Here is a 22118-nt window from a genome sequence, read left to right on the forward strand (position 1 = left end):
TCAATTACAAATAGTAATATGTTACTCATGGCTACATTTCTTTACCAGACAGTGTACACAAACATAACTTTTTAAATCAACAAGACTGGAACTCTAATGAGGCGTGTCTGATATTCACAGGTGAAGACCATAACCCCAAGTTAGGTGTGACTGGACTGATTATACAGAAAATTAACTTACAAACTGCACGAGTCACTATTCTGTGTTTGTACTATAGTATTGATGCAACATGATATAGCTTAGAAAGTAATAAATTCAAACAGGAAAAATACGACTTACTGTTTGATGCCTGCTACAAGTAATGACGCCCATGGCTGATGCATGCTTAGGCAGTAACCATCATCCGACATTTCCAATAATTCTCTGTCTTGTACTCTATGGATATTTTGCCTCATGTCATCTTCCTGATAACTTCTCTGTATATAATTTTCAGCACCTGGAATGGCAACTTCCTGATACTGAAAAAATATGCAGTTCTTTCAAAAGGCTTTTATTAACAAAAAGGAAGTTAATTTTCTCAGTATAATAAATCAAGCAAAATTACTAAATCAAACTTGACTTGCACTGCTTATCAGCTAACCATGAGAGTAATATCTCTGTCCCTAATTTATGTCATTTACCTCCCTTTATCTCCATCCCTCTCCAATTTTCTAACTACACTCTCATTGTCTGATGGCTTCAGTTTTAGAAAGACTAGTGATTAATTAAATTAACTTTACTAATAAATTTACTACAATATCATCCATTTATGTCCTGAAGTAAAGACAATATCCAAATTCAGATGTGGCTTGATGGTATTGGTTATATTCTGTTATAGACAGTAAAATTATTTGTTAGGTGATACTTCATGACAGAATAGAGGTCTCCAATTTCATATCTTAGCATCACTCACGAAATGGCTGCTATTGCTAATGTGCTGCAATAAAGTATCAGGTTGCTGCAGTGATTACTAGACCTCGGACCTTTAGGTTCTAAAAATCTTAAATTAGATACCTAAAATAGGTCCTATCACTTACACAAATAGGTTACGAAAACCAGAAAATAGGTGATAAAATTCTGACATTTTATTGTCTAGAAAGATAAATACGTGAAACAATTACTAACAAAGAGATAGAGGGGCTGGCCAGTACCTAGGCTGTAGGGAAGGGAGCGTTTGATGTGGAATGGACGGCAGCTATCAAAGTGAAGGTACTGTTGTTTGTTTGTGGGTTTGATATGGACAGAGGTGTGGATGTGAGCTTCAACAAGATGAAGGTCAACATCCAGGAATGTGGCTTGGGTTTTGGAGAAGGACCAGGTGAAATTCAGATTTGAAAAGGAGTTGAGGTTATGGAAGAAATTAAGGAGTGTTTCTTCACCATATCAAACCCACAAACAAACAACAGTACTTTCACTTTGATAGCTGCCATCCATTCCACATCAAACACTCCCTTCCCTACAGCCTAGGTATTCGTGGCAAACGTATCTGCTCCAGTGACAAATCCCTCAACAATTACACCAATAACCTGACCAGTGCTTTCCTCTCCCGCAACTATCCTGCAGACCTTGTCCACAAACAGATCTCCCGAGCAATACATTCCTCCCCGTCCAACAACAATATTCCTACCCTCAGACCACACAGAAACATCCCCCTTGTCACCCAATATTATCCTTGCCTCGAATACATCAATAAATTACTCCGCTAGGGATATGACTTTCTCAAAGTCAACCCCTGAAATGAGATCATCCCTTGACAAAATTCTCCCCACACCACCCAGAGTTGCCTTTCGTCGTCCCCCTAACCTCCGTAACATCCTTGTTAAACCCTACAATATTCCCAGACTACCTTCTCTACCCAGCGGTTCCTACCCCTGTAACCGACCCCGCTGCAAAACCTGCCCCATGCATCCCCCCACAACCACCTACTCCAGCCCCGCTACTGGTAAAACATACACAGTTCAAGGCAGGGCCACGTGTGAAACTACACGTCATTTATCAGCTGACATGCCTGCACTGCACAGCCTTTTACATTAGTATGACAACAACTAAACTGGCAGAGCGCATGAACGGACACAGACGAACTGTCCGCCTAGGAGATGTCCAATACCCAGTAGCAGAGCATGCCCTCCAGCATAATTCTAGGGACCTAGGAACCTGCTACACCGTATGTGCCATTTGGCTTCTCCCACCCAACACCAGTCCCTCTGAACTGCGGAGATGGGAACTTGCACTCCAGCACATCCTTTCATCCCGCCATCCCCCTGGACTGAAATTACGTTAAACAACCTCACTCCCATTTACTTTTCAGTCTTCTCCTCTTTCCCTTTCCTCTTTAGCCATTCATGCATCTTTTCATCCTACATCTTTATACTATATACCTCTTTACTTCTGTATGCATCCTCTTTGGTTTGAAGCTGGCACAGTACCTACAGTAGAATATCTTTGACTTCCCTCTGACAACCATGCCTCCATCCTTGCTACCCTCCCTGTTTTCCTTTCCCAGTTGCTTCATAACCTGGGTTGTGAGTAACTAAATCCACTTTCCCTTCTTCCCTTTCTTTCCCCTCTCTCCTCCCCGATGAAGGAACATTTATTCCGAAAGCTAGGAACTTAAATTTTCGGTTGTTTTTTGTGTTTCTATCGGCTGTACTGAGCTGAGGTAAGTACTGGCCAGCCCCTCTATCTCTTTGTTAGTAATTGTTTCACATCTTTATATGAGATTTTCCATTAATTAGTTAGAAAGATAAATAGACTGACAAAAATCCACATTATATTGTTGCCCATGTCCGTAATTACAGTCACAGTAAATAACTAATACTTTCTCCACATTTTCTCTTGAGAAACTGCATCTCTTGTCTGTTAATACCACCTTATATGCCGAGAATGAGTGTTCCACGTCAACAGATGTCACCGGAGCATATTTAAAAGACGGTTTTAGGTGCAGTGGGACTGCACACTCAGATTCTGTTGATTTACCTTATAAGATGTCAGCCACTATACAGAGGGTGGTCAGTTCTGGTTTTATTTTTTAATATTTTTTTTTAGCATTCTCTTTAGTTTCTCACTAACTTTCGTAGCAACAGAACCTGGGACCAAGTGGATATTTTTCTGTCACCTTGTCTATCAATCACAGTTGCATGTAGACAGGTTTCCCTGAACACTATAGAGCTTTAATAATAGGGACCAAAAATGCATAATCAGTTGAAGTAATGCTCACTGTCTCCTCCTGCAATTTAAGAACAATGTTATTAATGTCTTCCACATGCTCACTGTAATATTCCACGGCCTCTAGCCACATTTCCCATCGAGTTAGTATGGGTTCTGGTGGAAATGGTACACTGGGAAGTTCCTCTTGAACTAACTTGATTCTTGTAGGTGTTTTAATAAAAACCTTTTTGATGGCTGAAACTAGCTTAATTACATGTGGAAATTCGAGATGTATCATCTCAGCTACACGATTCATGCTGTGGACATGACTTATGATATGGAGCAGGGCTGGGTAAAATACTTTCAACAATTTAACAGCAGCAATCTTGTATGTGGTTGCACCAGTGCACATTACAAGTACTTTATTTACATCTAGACTGTTGGGGAATTTAATTTGAGGGCTCTATTCACAAAGTGAGCAACTGTTTCCTGGTTAGTCTTTTCGTTTAACTCCTTGCTGCAGATCAGATGAGGTACAGATTGAGTGTCAGGATCTAACTTTCCAACAATCAAATTAGCCACATATTGACCTTGTCTGTCAGTTGTCTCATCGACAGAGGTTTACATATGAACCGCCTATATCTTCCCTTATCCTGCTCAATGTATTTTCATATAAAGTATCTAAATAGGTCTTTGTCAGTGTGTATTCTGATGGAATGCAGCGGTGACAGTATTTCTCTAGAAAACTTTTGAACTGGCTATTTTCAACTGCATTGAATGGTATGTTTGCTGCAACAATGGCTGATCACACATCAAGATGAAATTCAATTTGTTTGTTAATTAACTACAAATGTTTGTTTCAAGTTTGATTTATTTTTTTAAATTTGCCTGGTGTTTAATCTCTGCAACATGCTGACTTAAATGTGACCTCTGTCATAAAAAAAGTCTGTAGAGAAATGGAGAAAATTCTTGTAACCACAGACAAATCAGAGATGATTTGGAGTTGGCTACTTTTACTTTTGGCATGCTTGACTTTCCAAAAATACACTGTTGTTGTGAAATATTTCACCACATCCAAGCAGCACGCTGACCGACTGAATGAAGAAAGAGCAGGTGTTCTAAACAGGCTGTTCCGACAGGACAGGTAGGCGCCAGAGGCAGATCACAAAGCTCCTCTGTGCCCTGCCGGCCCATCTAACAGTTCACAGCCAGCGACAATGCTCTGCGGAGCAGGGCGGGCTCTAACAGCCTGGCATATGCTGTCGTCGTCTGCCTCACGATTGGTGTTCACACATGCAAATAAACCAGTTATCATTCAATTACTGTTTTCTAAGTAACCAGGAAGATCAGAAGAGTAGTTTTAGTCATACAAATTTTGACTGGATTTTTAAAAATCAGATACAGCCAGGTTCTAACATGATATTTGGTGTTTTTAGGATTTTTAAAAATGAGGTTCAGTTAGGTTCTAACATGATAGGTATTTTAGGTACTACAAAATTTTTGATAAAATATTTGCATAATTATTATATGGGAAGACCATGAGAGAATGTTAGTCACATAAAATTTTATTTAATTGGATTTTTAAGATTTGGATACAATCAGGCACAAACCTGAAATTAGGTATTTCTAGGTGCTATGGAACTAGTGTTTTTGATCATACATTGGCATAATTTGTGTATGTACAACTTTTATTGCCTTTATTTAATGAGGAAAAAAATAGGTTTTTACCTAAAATCCGAGGTCTAGGGACTACATACAGTAGAAGATTCATTCGGACAAGCGCCATTCCGTCAGTGAAATGTTGAGCCCTCCTCACAGCTTGACTGATACCAACCACAGCACACAAACATTCATTCTACATGAATAGGCAGCCTGCAACCTTTAACTGAGGGACACCTGGCACATTGTTGCAACCCAGTTCTCACACAAAATATATGCCAACTTACATGAAATTTTAATTAGACTACAGATAGGAAGATAAACATAGATGTTAGACAATGTCTGAAAGTCAAATCACTACTGATAAAAGATACCAAAGATGATACAAACATTTGGCAACAGAAACCAAGAATTATGACCCAAAGTGAAAAGATATCCGAAAAATATTTTCATCATTTTCACTGCGGTACGTACTTCTCCCTAAATCTTCTGCTTTGTTCCCCAATGGGATATCCTTTTCTTCCCCCTGATATCATGTCTCCCACCTTGTCATTTCAATCATAGTATTATTACTTGACTACTGTCAGTCAAATTATTCAGAATACCACTGTTGCCATTACCATTGGCACCATCCTGTACTAAGGCATCTTGATGTACGTGTATAAACCTCATATCTTTATTGCATCACTATTCATTACTCTCCATGTGCACAATTAAAGTCTCAAACCTTGATTCTGCGAGATCAGTTCCTCACCATACATACAGTCTCCTATTTACTAGCCTTCTTCCTGGGTGACTCACCCTACTTTTTTCCCATCTCCAGCTCCATTGTCAATTATTCTCTCATAATCAGTGATTCTAGAAACTAAGATTTACTGTTTGTTGAGGGCTTAATGTACTGACTGTAACACTACGATCATCATGTCATTTATTGATAGTTGCTCAATTCGCGGCAAATTCTTCATATGTATGATTTGGATGGGGTGTGTATGATTTGGACGGGGTGTCCGAACAGGTGAAGTATCAAGAGATTCCTCTGGAAAGCTCTCAATTATAGCACTATGTTTCATTTCATTTGTTGGAAACAAACTTCCTTTGACTTTTAAGGATATCCTTGCAAGCAGTCAACACAAAGCTCACTTCTGGCAGCTGTGATACTGTTGGTCTTCCGGAACATTCAGAGCATTAGCGCTTCATGCTGATGGCTGCGATTCTCAGATGTTGATAAGAATACCTTGGTAGAATGCATGTTTATTTAAGAAGTGGGAAGTGTAAGAGCTTATGATGAGTGTCCAAGAATGAAAGTTGGACTTCCGCCACGTGTGTGAAGAAAAGTTAAGGCTATGGAAGGAACAGTTCACATATTCTTATTCTTTTTTCCTTTATCCCATATCTTCGTGGGGTTGGAATATTAATTATTGCATTTGGCAATGTTAGTGGAAGAGGGTGGCCAGACGGCCTTCCTGTCACTGCCCCTTTCTCTCCCGAATCGAATCTGTGTACCCCATCAGTCTGATCTTGCGTTATCCCATGTGAAAGTGTGGGAACATTTCCTAAATTTTTGTGAATTGTGTTACTGATGCAGGATGTGTGTATCAGTCCAGTATTCACCTAGTTGGATACGGAAAACCACATAAAAACCACACCCAGGCTGGCCAGTACACTGGCCACCAGTGTTAATCCACCAGATAAATTCAATCCTGGGCTGATGTGCCTTCCCATATCCTGAAAGCATCATGCTAACACTCATGGTTATGTGGGAGGGTCAGCTTGCATTTACAAATGTGAATAAGTACTTGAGTTAAAACTTAGGAAGTTTTTTTGTACAATAATTTATGAAGAATGATGAGTATATCACCAGTTTCAGACCACAGAGTGATTCATTCAAATATATACAAAATTATTTTTTTTCATACACAACGGTGATTGAGTTTTGCATATCAGAAGAAGTCATGAACCATTGCATGTGAAGTAATGCAATAACTACATTTTAAAATGTGAACTTTTATATAATGGATTGATGTATGTGATTGTTAAAAAATATGAAACTGCTTAAGACCCATAATCTCATTGTAACAAGTTGAAATAAATTGTACAAAATTAATGACTTTGCTTATTGAAGAACTAATGTTATTAAGCTTTCCATAATAAAAGGAAGCAGGGCACAGGTTGGTAGCAGGCACATAGGTTAGAAGATAGCCAACAGTGCTTTAATGTAACAAACCCCCTTCATTTGTCTGACTACTGATAATTCTAAAAGAACAGTTATATTTGGTAGTATCAGTGCATATAATAGCCTGGGCGTATGCCACATGATATTTTCTGTCTCTACTGATGATATGCCTGACTACTTAAACTGTCTTGGATAGTTAATTTACGGACCTCAATGAATTCATAAACTTCTCTATGAGTAGTAGAAGATTACAAACCAAAAGCAGTTTCTTACTTCATGCAAAATAAAATCCATTACCAATAATAGAAACATCTCATTACATTAACAGTATCAAACAATGGAAAATCCAGGATGGAATGTAACAATATTATGAGCAGGAAAGTTGCTACTCCCCATCAAGTGGAGATGCTGAGTCATATATAGGCACAACAAAAAGACTCTCACAATTAATGTTTTCGGCCATTAAGGTGTTTGTCAACAACAACGACAACAACAACAAACACACACACACACACACACACACACACACACACACACACACACACACACACACGACTACAGTCTCAGGCAACTGGAACCATACTGCGAGGAGCAGCACCAGCGCATGATGGAAGTCGTGACTGGGTGGGGGTAAGGAGGAGATTGAGGCAGGGAAGGGGAGGGATAGTGTGGTGGGGGCGGCGGACAGTGAAGTGCTGCAGTTTAGTAGTGGAAAAAGAGAGGAATAAAAAGACTGGGTGTGGTGGTGGAATGACGGCTGGATAGTGCTGGAATGGGAACAGGGAAGGGGCTGGCTTGGCTGGGTGAGAACAGTGCCTTATAAAGGTTGAGGCCAGGAGAGTTACAGGAATCTAGGGTGTATTGCAGGGAAAGTTCCCACCTGTGCAATTCAGAAAAGCTGGTGTTGGTGGAAAGGATCCATATGGCACAGACTGTGAAACAGACATTGAAATGAAGGATATCATGTTTGGCAGGATGTTCAACAACAGGGTGGTCCAGTTGTTTCTTGGCCACAATTTATCGGTGGCCATTCATGCGGACAGACAACTTGGTTGTCATGCCTACATAGAACGCAGCATAGTGATTGCAGCTTAGCTTGTAGACCACATGACTGGTTTCACAGGTAGCTCTGCCTTTGATTGGATAGGTGATGTTAGTGACTGGACTGGCATAGGCAGTGGTAGGAGGATGTATGGGACGGGACTTGTATTTAGGTCTATTACGGGGGTATGAGCCATGAGGTAAGGGATTGGGAGCAGGGGTTGTGTAAGGATGGATGAGTATATAGTGTAGGTTTGGTGGACGGCAGAATACCTCTGTAGGAGGGGTGGGAAGGATAGTGGGCAGGACATTTCTCATTTCAGGGCATGATGAGAGGTAATCCTAACCCTGGCGGAGAACGTAATTCAGTTGCTCCAGTCCTGGGTGGTACTGAGTTACAAGGGGAAAGCTCCTCTTTGGCCGGACGGTGGGACTTTGGGAGGTGGTGGGAGACTGGAAAGATAAGGTATGGGAGATTTGTTTTCGTACAAGATTGGAAGGATAATCATGGTCAGCGAAGGCTTCAGTGAGACCCTCAGTATATTTCGAGAGGGACTGCTCATCACTGCAGATGTGACTACCTTGGGTGGTTAGGCTGTGCAGAAGGGTTTTCTTTGAGGTGGAGGTCAACATCTATAAAAGTGGCTTGTTGAGTTGAGTAGGACCAGGGGAAGCAAATGGGGGAGGATTTGTTGAGGTTCTGGAGGAATGTGGATAGGATGTCCTCACCTTTGATCCAGATAGTAAAAATGTCATCAATGAATCTGAACCAGGTTAGGGGTTTAGGGTTCTGGGTTTTTAGGAAAGACTCCTCTAGATTGTCAATGAATAGGTTGGCATAGGATGGTGCCATGCTGGCACCCATAGACATACCCTGAATTTGTTTGTAGGTAATGCCTTCAAAGGAGACATAATTGTGGGTGGGGATATAGTTGGTTATGCTAACTAGGAAGGACATTGTTGGTTAGGAATCCATCATGCATTGGGAAAGATAGTTTTCAATAGCGGTAAGGCCATGGGCATTAGGAATGTTAGTGTACATGAAGGTGGCATCAGTGGCATCAATAGCGACGAGCATGGCAGCATGTGGTACAGGTACAGGAACTGTGGAGAGTTGTTGGAGGAAATGGTTGGCATCTTTTATATAGAAGGGTAAGTTCCAGGTAATAGGTTGAAAGTATTGGTCTACGAGAGCAGAGATTGTCTCAGTGGGGGCATAGTAACTGGACACAATGGGACACCCTGGGTGATTAGGTTTATGGACTTTAGAAAGCATGTAGAAGGTAGGGGTGAGTAGAGAGATGGACTCTGGTGAGAGGTTCTGGGATGGGCCTAAGGATTTGAGGGGTGACTGGAGATCCTGCTGGATTACTGGAATGGCATCACTGTGGCAAGGTTTGTACGTGAAGCATCTGACAGCTGGTGGGGTCCTACCACTAGATAGTCACTGTGGTTTAAAACAACAAGGTTGGAGCCTTTGTCAGCAGGCAGGATTATAGGTTGGAATTTTCTACAGATGTAAGGTTAGTTTACATGTTGAGGGATTTGGGGAATGATGGTGAGGAAGGTTAAAGGTTAAGAAATTCGGGAAAGTTAACAGGGGGTGGTTTGGGGGCAGTGGGGGTGGATCACAGTTGGATGGAGGAGTGAACTGAGTCAGGCAAGGTTCAATATTGGTCTTTGATCGTGTCTGATTGGTAGGGTTGGTGGCGGAAAAGTGTTTCCACTGTAGGGATCGGGAGAAGGAGAGAAGGTCTTCAACAAGTCCTGCATGACTGAATTTGGAAGTGGGGCAAAAGGTGAGGCCTTTGGAAAGGACTGATATTTCTATGGGGCTAAGGATCCTGGAGGAAAGGTTCACGACTGTGTTGTGGGTCTGTTTAGGTTCTGGATTCTCTATGCGGGTGGGAGTGAGTTTAGGACGATGGGGTAAGAGTAGTAGGTCTGCAAGAGAGGGTTTGTCAGTTATGAGGGGACGTGGGAGGGGTTTGGAGGTTGTTGTAAAGGTGGTGGACACTGGTATTCCAAGGCAGACGTAGGAAGTGAGCAAGATGGAGAGGTTTTGGAGGTGGCATCGTGCACGTTGCTCAAGTTCCTGCAGGGCAAGAGTTTCAATGTGTGTTATGGGTTCCAGGAATTTGGGATTGCATAGCAGGAGAATTTTGCGAATGGAGAGAAGGAACTGCAAGGAGGTTTGGGCTTGGTTGATATGGTTTTGCAGGACTATGTTAGTCAGGGCTAAGGACTGGCAGAATATGAACAGATGGAGGTCATTGTGGAAGGAGAGGTGGCAGTCAGAGATGGGTAATTTGATGGTAAGGCCGCAAGGGGGGATTCCATGAGCCAAGCTACAACACAGGAACAGTATGTGGGACTGGGATCTGGCTACGGATAAGGAAACTTTTGTGTGATGATGCAGATGGAAGGAGCAAGGATCCGTGGTGGTGGAAAAAGTGGGAAAAATTATGTAAATAATGTAGACTTACATCCGAAAAATCAACCACTGTGCTACATTCTATGTAGGCATGACAACCAACAAGTTGTCTGTCCGCATAAATGGCCACCGACAAACTGTGGCCAAGAAACAAACGGACCACCCTGTTGCTAGCATGCTGCCAAACATGGCAGCCTTCATTTCAATGACTGCTTCACAGCCGGTGCCATATGGATCCTTCCCACCAACACCAGCTTTTCAAAATTGCGCAGGTGGGAACTTTCCCTTAACCCTACTGGCCTCAACCTTCCTTAGACACTGTCTTCACCCTTCCAGCCCTTCTCTGTTCCCATTCCAGCACTACACAGCCGTCATTCCACTACAACAACCAGTCTTTTTATTTCTCTTTTTTTCCGCTACTTCTCCCCATCCTCCTGCCCTCCATCTAACCTGCAGCACTTCACTGTCTGCCACCCCTACCGAACTATCCTTCCCCCTCCCTACCCCAGCCTCCTCCCATCATGCCCTGGTGCTGCTGCTTACAGTGTGGTTTCAATTGCCTGAGACTGCAATCGTGTGTGTGAGTTGCATTTGCACACGCGTGTCTTTTGCGTGTGTACTGTTGACAAAAGCCTTAATGGCTGAAAGCTTTAATTGTGAGAGTCTTTTTGTTGTGCCTATCTGCGACTCAGCGTCTCCACTATATAGTGGAGTGTCAAATGATAACATTTAAAAGGGATTTCTACAACTGGTGGCTACCTCCATGATTTTTTGTGTCTGTGTGGAATAATAAGACTTGATTTACATCCCCACCTGTACTTGAATATCTTTCAAAACATACTTGTCAATGTTCTTTACTACTAAAGAGTGTCTAACAAATTTTATCAAAATTGTTTGGAATTGTTATGGAATTTCCCACTTAACATGTTTCCCAACAAATGGCCACAGTACAAGCATATCCTATTATAAAGCTCAAAAGTGAAATTAAATGTAGGTGACACACCACACAAAAGAAACATCCACTATTTTGATGAAAACTGTTATAGTGAGCACATACATTTGTAAAAGCATGAGTAAATTATTGCAAAAAAGTGTAAATGGCAACCAACCACAGCTAGTAATTCTATTTGTTTGTGCATGTGTGTGCGTGGGCGGGTAGGTGGTGGGTGCGTTTGTGTGTTTGTGTGTATGCACTCGAGTGCTCTACACTACCTGTTTATTCAACATTCAGAAAAGTGTTTTATTTTGCTGAGTATTCTGCAAAATATGAACTACTCCAATAGAAGCCAACAGTGCTATAAAATGATGTATATTTTTCAGTGGCACCACCACCCTAAAGTACTTTCACCGCAACAGCCATCTGATGGTGAGCCTATTGGTTAGAAACCAACAACAGTGCAATTTGTTTTTAATAAATTGCAATATTAACAGTGATTGGTGGCTATTTTTGCACTTCTTGTAAGAATTAACCTATGGCAAACATATATTATAAAAAATATTTAGACCTGTCTCAAAATTAAACATCCTATCACCAGTCTCTAAATGTTGTTTTTCTATAATAAAATTAGCAGTGAAACTCACGATTGGCTGGGGACAAGTCATTCCAGGATGTACATCGTTCCCGCTCACATATTTTCTTGGGCTATTTATACTTTCACTGATCTCTTGCAGTATTCTATCCTGGGTAGTTAACAAGTCTTGCATGTCATCCTCTTCCACTACTTTACGGCCTGAAAGAAAGAAACAAATACAGTATAGGATTTAGTCTTCTGCTGGAACTATGGAACAACATTCAGTAGTTAGGAAAATTCTCCATTTGGGGTGGGGAGGGGGGGGGGGGAGGGGGGGAAGACGCACACACACTCCAAAGGGAATGTCATCACAAATTCTTCATTTCTCATTTTTAAAACAGACTTTCCATTACAATGTACAAAAGTTTGTTCACGTGAGATACTTTCATAGCGCATTTCAAAAGCAAACTTACAGTGATCATGGTGTTTAACAGCTATATAACAACATAAATATTCTTCCGAGCAAACTAGTGATCAGTATTACCACAACGCAGAAAGGTATCAAAAACTTGCAATCAATGAGGACCTCTTTAAACAATAAACTGTAGAGAAACAACTAATTTCCTAACAACAATTTGCCTGCTGAAACTGGAACATACACGTAAAATTTTGTGTTTGAGACCACAAACAGGAAAAGAAACCAAAATCAGTAACACAGCCAGTTGACCAAAAACAGGAACAAAACCCTAATCCAGTTACACAGCCAACAATAAAGCTTAGAGGCATCACAAATATTAGATTTGTCTATTTTTACATTTGTAGCTATGACAGATCTTCTGAACATAATCGAGTCATTGTCAGCAATTCAATCTTTTGATCTCCAATGATGAATCTTAACTTCAAGAAATATTGTCATCAATGAAACAAAATTGCATTTCGTGAGTCACAAATTTTCAGTTGACAGTACAGTGGGCACTTCATGCCCAGGAAATTATGTGGTGTGACTGTTTATTGACAATGAGTATTAAATTTGTTTCCTGAGCAGCGTAAGTTACATTGATTTGTTTTCCTGAAATGATACTACATTAAGTTAATGCCAAAAACCAAATATTGCAGTAACTATTGTAATTGCACTATTATGCCAGCAAAGCAAAGAGACAGAACCTTTTACTCTTGGAGTAGTGTCACTGCTTGAATCATTTGTGACAGCTGTCACTCCTTCCACATGAAATGCTTCCTTCCCTAGAAGACATCTATGGTAATCATATCAACTCCACTACTGAATTCCTCAACATCTCATCCTCATCCTATACAAATACTACTTAAGAAAACATATCAAGTAACATTGTGAAGTGCTATTATCTCTCTCTGATGTCCTTCCATCACCCCCTTCCCCTCTTTTTGTTTTCCTCGTCTCCTTTTCTGATTTCCTTGAATTCTTATTGCATTATCTATTCCACACTTCTCATTTATCTCAATCCCTCATGATGTATGGACTAAAGCTGGCACAGTGCTTATGAATGTACTTTCTTGGATCTCTTGGTCTCAATGATAGCACACCCATTGCATCTTTCTCTCTCCCCATCTTCGCAACAGTAGTAGTCCTCTCAACATGGTGTCTGAGTGACCTGCCCCTCCTAACTCTACTTTCTTCTTGACGAAGGAACTAACAGTTTTGAAAGTTAGGATTACTTTTTCACTTTTAAATGTGTCTGAAATTTCACCTTCTGTAAATGAGCACCGGCCAACCATTCTGTCTCCTCTAAATTAATGTTAAACTGGTTACAGAACTGTTTCTTCTTTAATTAAGCAAGGTTCAGAACTAACACTTTCAGTCTGGGTGAAATTTGGTTTATAGTGAATGTAATAGTCTAGTTACAGGGTAAAAGGGAGAAAAAAATATATACAGGGTGTACATAAAGTCCAGGAACACTTTCAATTATTTATTGCACAAGAACTAAACTTTGTACAGATGTCTTACATATTGCATTTTGAAGAGATACTCTGAAAGTTTTTTTTACAAACATTTGATATGCGAGTCATGAGTGACCTGGCAGACGTCAATACGGTAATCGAATTCTTGCCATACCCGTCCCACCATGGCGTCATCAACTATGGCAGTCACTTCCCGTATTCTCTCCCGGAGCTCTGCTACATCATGTGGTAGAGGCGGTACATACACCAAATCTTTAATGTGTCCCCGCAGAAAAAAGTCACACGGAGCGAGATGATGTGATCGGGGAGGCCACTTCATGAAACAGCTGTCCCCTTCTGTAACACGGCCGATCCATCGATGTGGCAGCTTCGTGTTCAGGTACCCACGAACTTCAGGACGAAAATGGGGTGGAGCCCCATACTGCTGAAAGATGAAAGGAGAGTCCGATTGCATTTGAGGCACCAGCCACTGCTGCAACATGTCCAAGTAGGAACATGCATTGACAGTGCCCTCAGCAAAGAAGAATGGCCCATACAGTTTTCGACGTGACAGGGCACCACCTTTGGGGAATTACACTCAAATTCCATGCATTCGTGTTGATGCTTTGTACCCCAGATTCAACAATTATGCCTGTTCACTTTACCATTAGTGTGAAAAGTGGCTTCGTCGCAAAAAATTAAGTGATCAACAATGCCATCCCCATCCACATTCAATTGTTGCAACTGCTAACAAAATTCAAAACATATGTCTTTGTTGTCATCATTGCACTTCTGCACTAACTCCAATTTGAATGGTTTCATAGACAGCTTCTGTTGCAGGGCTTTCCACACTGTCATTGCAGCCGTTTCGAGTTCACAGGATGCATGACGCACCAATTTCTTTGGACTCCTTGTCTCTTGTACCCGTTCCACATTTACTTCACTCACACTGGGATGGCCGCTTCTCTTTGCCAGGAACAAGCAACCCATCATAACAAATTTGTTGTTCCAGTGGTGGTTTCTTACCATACTTTGTTCTAAACATCCTTTGAACAGCTGTAGCACACTTGTTTTTGTCGAACTCCAGCACACAGAAAGATTGCTCCACACTGAACTCCCCATGTTTGCGACTAGCATTAACCATTGGCAAATTACCAAACTACGATGTGGCGGTATACATGGAGGGGGAAAAAAGAAAAGAAAAAACCTTTCAGGTTTTCTCTTCAAACTAAAATATGTAAGATATCTGTACAAAGTTTGGTTCTTGTGCAATAAATAATTGAAAGTGTTCCCGGACTTTATGTATTATGTGCACCCTGTGTGTGTGTGTGTGTGTGTGTGTGTAAAAAATACACCATATCCCAGGCGAAAGTACATTTTTTCTGTGTTAAGTAACAACATACTTTCTCTCAGAGCTGTAAAACTTGTCATTCCTTCGAAAGGAAGAACTTCCCAACACTTTAGGAAACAAAAGCCAGTAAAAAACAATGTTTTGGAAAAATCTTTAATGTGCGGCACCATGTACACTGCATATTTTTCTATTACGAAAATATAAATACAAATTCCACCAAATACATCACGGTAGCTTCTGAAGTGGACGTAGATGAAGATGAGATGGATGATTTGATACTGTGAGAAGAATTTGACAAGAACTCTGAAAAATGCAAGTCCAAACAAGGCCCCAGGATAGACAACATTCCGCTCCAGGAGTAGACAATATTCCATCAGAACTACTGATAGCCTTAGGAGAGCCAGCCATGACAAAACTCTTTCATCTAGTGTGAAAGTTGTACGAGACAGGCAAAATACCGACAGACTTTAAGAAGAATGTAATAATTCCAATTCCAAAGAAACAATTGCTGACAGGTGTGAAAATTACTGAACTATCAGTTTAGTAAGTCACTGTTGCAAAATACTAACATGAATTCTGTACAGAAGAATGGAAAAACTCATAGATGTCAGCCACAGGGAAGATCAGTCTGGAGTCCAGAGGAATGTAAGAACACACAAGGCAATATTGATCCCACAATTTATCTTAGAAGATACGTTAAGAGAAGGCAAACCTACATTTATAGCATTTGTATACTTAGAGAAAGCTTTTGACAATACTGACTGGAATACTTTCTCTGAAATTCTGAAACTAGCAGGTGTAAAATACAGGGAGTGTAAGGCTATTTACAACTTGTACAGAAACCAGACGTCAGTTACAAGAATTGAGGGGCATTAAAATGAAGCAGTGGTTGAGAAGGGAGTGAGACAGGGTTGTAGCCTATCCCTGATGTTATTCAGTCTTTACACTGAAGCAGCAGTGAAGGAAACCAAAGAAACATTTGGAGCAGGAATTAAAGTTCAGAGAAAAGAAATAAAAGATTTGAGGTTCTCCAACAACATTGTAATTCTGTCAGAGACAGAAAAGGACTTGTAAGAGCAGTTGAAAGGAATGGACTCCGTCTTGAAAGCAGGATATGATTAACGCCAACAAAAGCAAAACAAGGATAATGGAATGTAATCAAATTAAATCAGGTGATGCAAAGGGATTTAGATTACGAAACAATAGAAGACTAGCTTTTTTATTTGGGTGGCAAAATAACTGACGATGGCCAAAGTAGAGAGGATATATAATATAGATTGGAAAAGGCATGAAAACCATTTTTGAAGAAGAGAAATTTGTTAACATCGAATATAAAGTGTCAGGAAGTCTTTCCTGACAGTAATTGTCTGGAGTGTAGCATTGTATGGAAGCGAAACATGGATGATAAACAGTTTAGACAAAAAAACAATAGAAACTTTCGAAATGTGGTGCAAGAGAAGAATATTTAAACTTAGATTGGTAGATCAAGTAACTACTGAGGAGGTACTGAATAGTAGTGGGGTGAGACGAAATTTGGAGCACAACTTGACCAGAAGAAGGAACCAGTTGATGGGACACATTCTGCGACATCAAGAGATCAATTTAGTATCTGAGGAGAGTGGTGGTGGTGGTGGTGGTGGTGGTGGTGGTGTAAATATGGTAGAGGGAGAGCAAGAGATGAATACAGTAAGCAGATTCAGAACAATGTATGTTGCAGCAGTTATTTGGAGATGAAAAGGTTCATGCAGAATAGAGTGGCATGGACAGCTGCATCAAACCAGTCTTCAGACTAAAGACCACAACAACAGCTTCTGAAACACTGAAATCGTGACTGAGATGCGCTTTTTTCAGCCAAACTTAGCTCCGATCATGTGATCTTGCCCACCACTGATGGCAGTTATTGAGAGCACAGGAAACGTGATGTAGTCAGCCAGTAACACTACGACTTACGTAACAGCAACACACAAACAGGGAAAGTAATGGTTTAAACTAATATACATACAGTATACCTACAAGAAAAGCTAAGCTGTCATGTATAATATTGGTCTTTCTTGGTGTTTCTTACCCTTTAAAATATAGCAAACACAAACATATCAGTAACATTTTAAATAATCACTTAAATGGCCATCTTCTGGGCACAAAATTTTTCTAAGTAGTTGGTTCTCAAAGTGTTTTGTTTTCAATGAGAGTGTAACGTTCCACGATATAAGAAATTTACTACATATCCTCACACTTAACATAATTCATCTTGTGTAAAAGAAGATTTCCTTTGAAAGTGATGATTTGCAAGCCCCCACTTGCAAATATTTTCCCATGACCTGTTTGAAATGTAAAGAGTTATGATGTCACACTCATCGAAAGCAGTTTGTTGTTAGAAAGTACTGCATGGTCTTCATCCTAAAGCTTTTGACAAGTTTTGCTGTCGGCAGACACTTGTGTGTGCACTGTGTGATTTTGTTGTAAATGGTACATTTTCTTTGCAATAATAGTTTTTTGTGGTACTCTCTCTTTTATATTTAATTACTCCTATATTATTTTGAAGTAGTGGGCTAAAGTAAAATTCTTTGTTGGAGTATCAGTTCAGTTTTTCCTGGATTTGCCAGGGCATACATTCCTTGAGTTATATCAGTCCAACATAAAAAGTAGTAAATAAAGCACCTGCATGCCCTTAATCGAGACTGTAGAACTTATACGAATGATCATATGTTTATAGAATATTTAATCAGTCCCTAAAAAACTTTCAACATGCAAATATCTATCTCTTTGCACACCACAGTAGAACTTTTAAGTAAAAGATACAATAGAGTAAATGCTATATACTAATGACGGGAATGAAGTGTAAAGAAACTGTGAACTATAATTAAAAATAGTGTGAGCTTCGAGCTATTTCTGACAAACTTTCTGACACACACACACACACACACACAACATCAAACACACACACACACACACACACACACACACACACAGAGAGAGATATATAATTTACCTGCAAAATCAAGTGTCACTTTTCTATCAAGACGAGAAGAATGTCGCTTAGCTCTCATCTCTGCCTCCAGCTTCTGCAACTTCTCTCTTTCTTCTTTAGTTAGCCAGGATGAATTTGAAGAGAAGTAATCACTTTCATCATCGATTACGTGTGTCCTCTTCTGACTGGAAATAAAGATTTCAAATATTTATAAATTGTCAATTTCAACATTAATATTTGAGTGAAGAAGGTGAAATGAGAGAAATGTTCAGCACACCCCAATGTTTTCCAAATCATCACTGTAAGCAGTTAGAATTCCTCCTACCCACTATTCCAAGCAAGCCCAGTATGCAGTGGGAGATGACCCAAGCTCAATCACCTTGACACCATCCAGAAAGCAGTTTAAAAAGTTAGATCTAAGAATAACACCACTTTCTCCAACTAAACAAAGAACCAGTTCAATTGTGTCTACATAGTCTGGCAACACTATAGGCAAAGAATTCAAAAACCATGCTTGACTTGGAGATCCTTGCATTCCACCAGGATACGAGTCACTGTCTTAGAGGGGGTTGTAGTAGCCTGCCGGTTACTACATCTGCCATGGTCATAAGTTGGGTCACTATGGTAAGCATAGTATGCACCTGAATTTGAATGACACACCACACAACAAGCAAGCTGGCCACCTAAAGTAGCCCAATAACTTACAGCATTCGCCTGGTCCGACATGCGTATGCTGTGTAACACCCGCAATGCCTACCAAAAATTGTATCTTTGTATGTAGATACTCGAGCCTACGAGCCCTCAGTTGGCAAATGTATTCCCGTCATGTGATTACTCTCTGTGTTCTCATATTCTTGTTGTCACTCCATGAGCCAACAAAACTTAGTTATTTACGAATGAATTTTCTTTTGTTCCTAGGTAGAATACACAAGTACCAATAAGCAAGTGCAAGTTTTCATCTGTTTCAGGTTCTGTGGCTCCTCTGCTGTTCGGCTAATCCATGGAGGCTATCCTCCAGGCACTTCTACAACAGCAGCAGATGAATACAGCAGTGTTGGAAAGGTTGCTGGTTCCAATGACCCAGACTCAGCCATCGGTTGTTTACTTGACACCATTCCTACCTCGTGATGATTCTGCAGTAGATTGGGACACTTACAAGAAGCAGCTTGCCAACATTTCATGGCATTCCAGACGATAAACAAGGAGGTCTCTAAGGCTCTTTCCTTATAGTTAGCTTCCATACAGGAACCAACATCACTTTCTTTTGAGTATGTATGCAATCTGCTGCCCTCTTACCACTGCAAGTGGACACATGTGGTCGCTGCGCATGTTGAGTTCTACCAGTATTGCAAACAGTCGCAACAGTCATATAGAGCTCTGGCAGCTGAGCTTCATGTCGTCAGTCGTAAATGTTGTTTTGTCACTAATAAATTCGGGAATTGTATGCAGACACCATGTCCATCATTAATTAGGTGTCTGATAAGGAAATGTGTCAACAGGCCCATCATTTTAAGGACCCTACATTGAAAGAGGTTTAAAATAATGCACAATTGTTTGAGGTTAACTGTATTGTGGCACGCGATATAGAGGCTTGGAGTGGCATTGCTATTGTTGCCAGCATGCACTCCTACTGAGTGAAACCTAGTGCGATAGAGGTGGTAGTGGCTACGGTACGAACATGCTCACTGGGCTGCCATGGGCAAACATGTCATCAGCAAAAGGGACACCGAACTCCACTTCCTTCATGTTGCTCTAGTTTTGTACAGCAAAAGTGAGTAGCCTGCCCCAGACAGTGAGCCACTTGCCTTAAAGAAAGGTCACATGGCAGTGGTTATTGTATTTTTAACCCCTTAGGAACCATTGAAAGAATCTATGCACATGGATATTCAAGCTGTTTCACCATTTCATTCAATGTTGTTTGAAGGCCAAAACAAACTTTTCACTGAAGTTCAGGTGATTACAAGTTGACAAGGGAGCCACCCCGCCCCTACACAACTCATGGATGTACACCAGGCTTAGGCCCCCGACCACTGGCATGCGTCAAGCTTTGGTTGGTAAGCTATAACAAACAGCAGATTCCTTTTATCAGCCAATTCATAGCAACACAGTTTACAAGTCAGTCATCCATTCTGTTGCATGTTTGGTGGTTAATGAGGCGAGTACTGAAAATTAATTTGGGTTGTCACCATCAATGATGATGTTTCTACAACTGTAGCAAAGTTTGTTATTCGTGACGAATATAAACAGTTGTGGATGTCCCTTCAGGAGAAAAGTGTTATATGAGTGAGACGCTTTTGCTACTTTTGGCTTTCTATGACCAATGTGGTGCATCTGATTTCAGATAAACTGCTGTGTTATGAACGGGATTAGTTACATTCAAACAATGCAAAATCCAGCATGGAATAATGACAGTATTATGAAAAGGATAGTTGCTACTCACTTTCTGAGTTGCAGATGTTCTGAGTTTTCAGATCAGTTTGTCCCAGGGTTAGGCTGTGCAAACAATTTCACGGCACAAATCAACCTCAAAGCTCTGTCCGCTTCTTTTGGGTTCAGCTGGTGCCAGTAGCTTTCGCAACCAGGTTAATGTGCAGCTGGGTCGCTTAACCTCAATGAGAGTGATTCATCTGATTTCCTAAAATGAACATGCTATGCCCTTAGCAATCGAAAAGGAATCATCTTCAGCTCTGTGGCGACTTCAAGGTCACAATTAATGTGTAGACAGTCACGGATGCATATCCCCCTACCTCGCCCAGAGGAGTTGTTCAAAAAGCTGCTGAGGGGGTCACTTCTTTTCAAAAATCGAGTGGGCTGAAGCCTACATCCAGATTAGAAATCAGAAGTGAGCTCTGTACACTCGCTTTAAACTCGGCAGCGATTCCTGTGATGCCATCTCCATACTCATCATCACTGAGTGCCTGTAGACTCACCTCTTGAGTCTCTGCCTCTTTCCACTTGTCACTTGAGTCTTTTGTCAGCTACAAGTGGACTCAGCTCGCTCAGAATGGACAGCGAGTACATGAATTCGCAAGTATAGCCAGAGACTCGTGGTATTCACGCTACATACACAACAGTTTTGAAGGAAACTGCTGCCATTACACTGTAAATTACTAATAATTTATTTCACATAATCATGATTTCGGCATCATAGGCATTCCCAAGCACAAGCTGAAATGTCGCAAAATGTTCACTTTGCCTAGAGTAGAAGTAAGTTATATACCAATATAACATACATTAATACCTATGCAGATAATGTCTAACAATTGCATTGACACATACACACTTTCAAGTAATTACAGATCTGAAACAACAGTATCAGAAAACATGACATGAGGAAAACATGCAACCTCGAAATTGTGATTAATTATTAAGATAAATTACAGAAATGAATGATAATGTGAAATTGATTATTTTTGTGGAAATGAGTGATATGCTACACAACTCACTGTCAGCCCACAAACACAAGTTACCATGACCAAATGTAAGCCGAAACAGCACACTTTTTTTCACATGTATATAATAGTGATGTTGCTCTGTGTCTAGTTTTTGTTTGATGCAGCGCATATGTTTTCTGACAGCAGAGGTGGAATATACAAGGATACAACGATTTTGTTTGCATTGGATGAAATTCGTACACTTTTCATCTGAAGGATCATCTGTTATCATGAAACTTATTCCAGATATCACTCATCCTCACATGGAGCACAATTACAAATGTGTACTTTGCATCAATTGATTTTCGTCTTACACCCTCTACAGTCTCACAAAAGGCAGCTTTGTTAAAGGCCATCTCATCCCAACAATCGGTCATTTCGCCTTGTCAGTACTACTTTACAGCAGGAAGATTGTGCACTTATCTTCCACACTAACAATAAGTCACGACTAGCTTTACACTCCTGAATGCTTTAGTAAGAGAGACCGAGTCGACGAGTATGAAGAAA

At 40.6% G+C, this 22118-nt stretch overlaps 1 protein-coding gene across 2 annotated transcripts in view; it reads right to left on the reverse strand.

Annotated features, from left to right (window-relative positions):
- Positions 1-22118, reverse strand: part of LOC126307661 (activating signal cointegrator 1) — a 118462-nt gene that overhangs the window by 27093 nt on the left and 69251 nt on the right. For both annotated transcript variants that reach the window (XM_049992076.1, XM_049992077.1), the window contains 3 exons: positions 18199-18362; positions 12015-12163; positions 280-458 (listed from right to left, as the gene is read on the reverse strand). In XM_049992076.1, the coding sequence (XP_049848033.1) occupies positions 280-458; positions 12015-12163; positions 18199-18362 (492 nt within the window). The remainder of the gene's footprint in view (positions 1-279; positions 459-12014; positions 12164-18198; positions 18363-22118) is intronic.

Source organism: Schistocerca gregaria, unplaced genomic scaffold (assembly GCF_023897955.1).
Source record: "Schistocerca gregaria isolate iqSchGreg1 unplaced genomic scaffold, iqSchGreg1.2 ptg000355l, whole genome shotgun sequence".
NCBI lineage: Eukaryota > Metazoa > Arthropoda > Insecta > Orthoptera > Acrididae > Schistocerca > Schistocerca gregaria.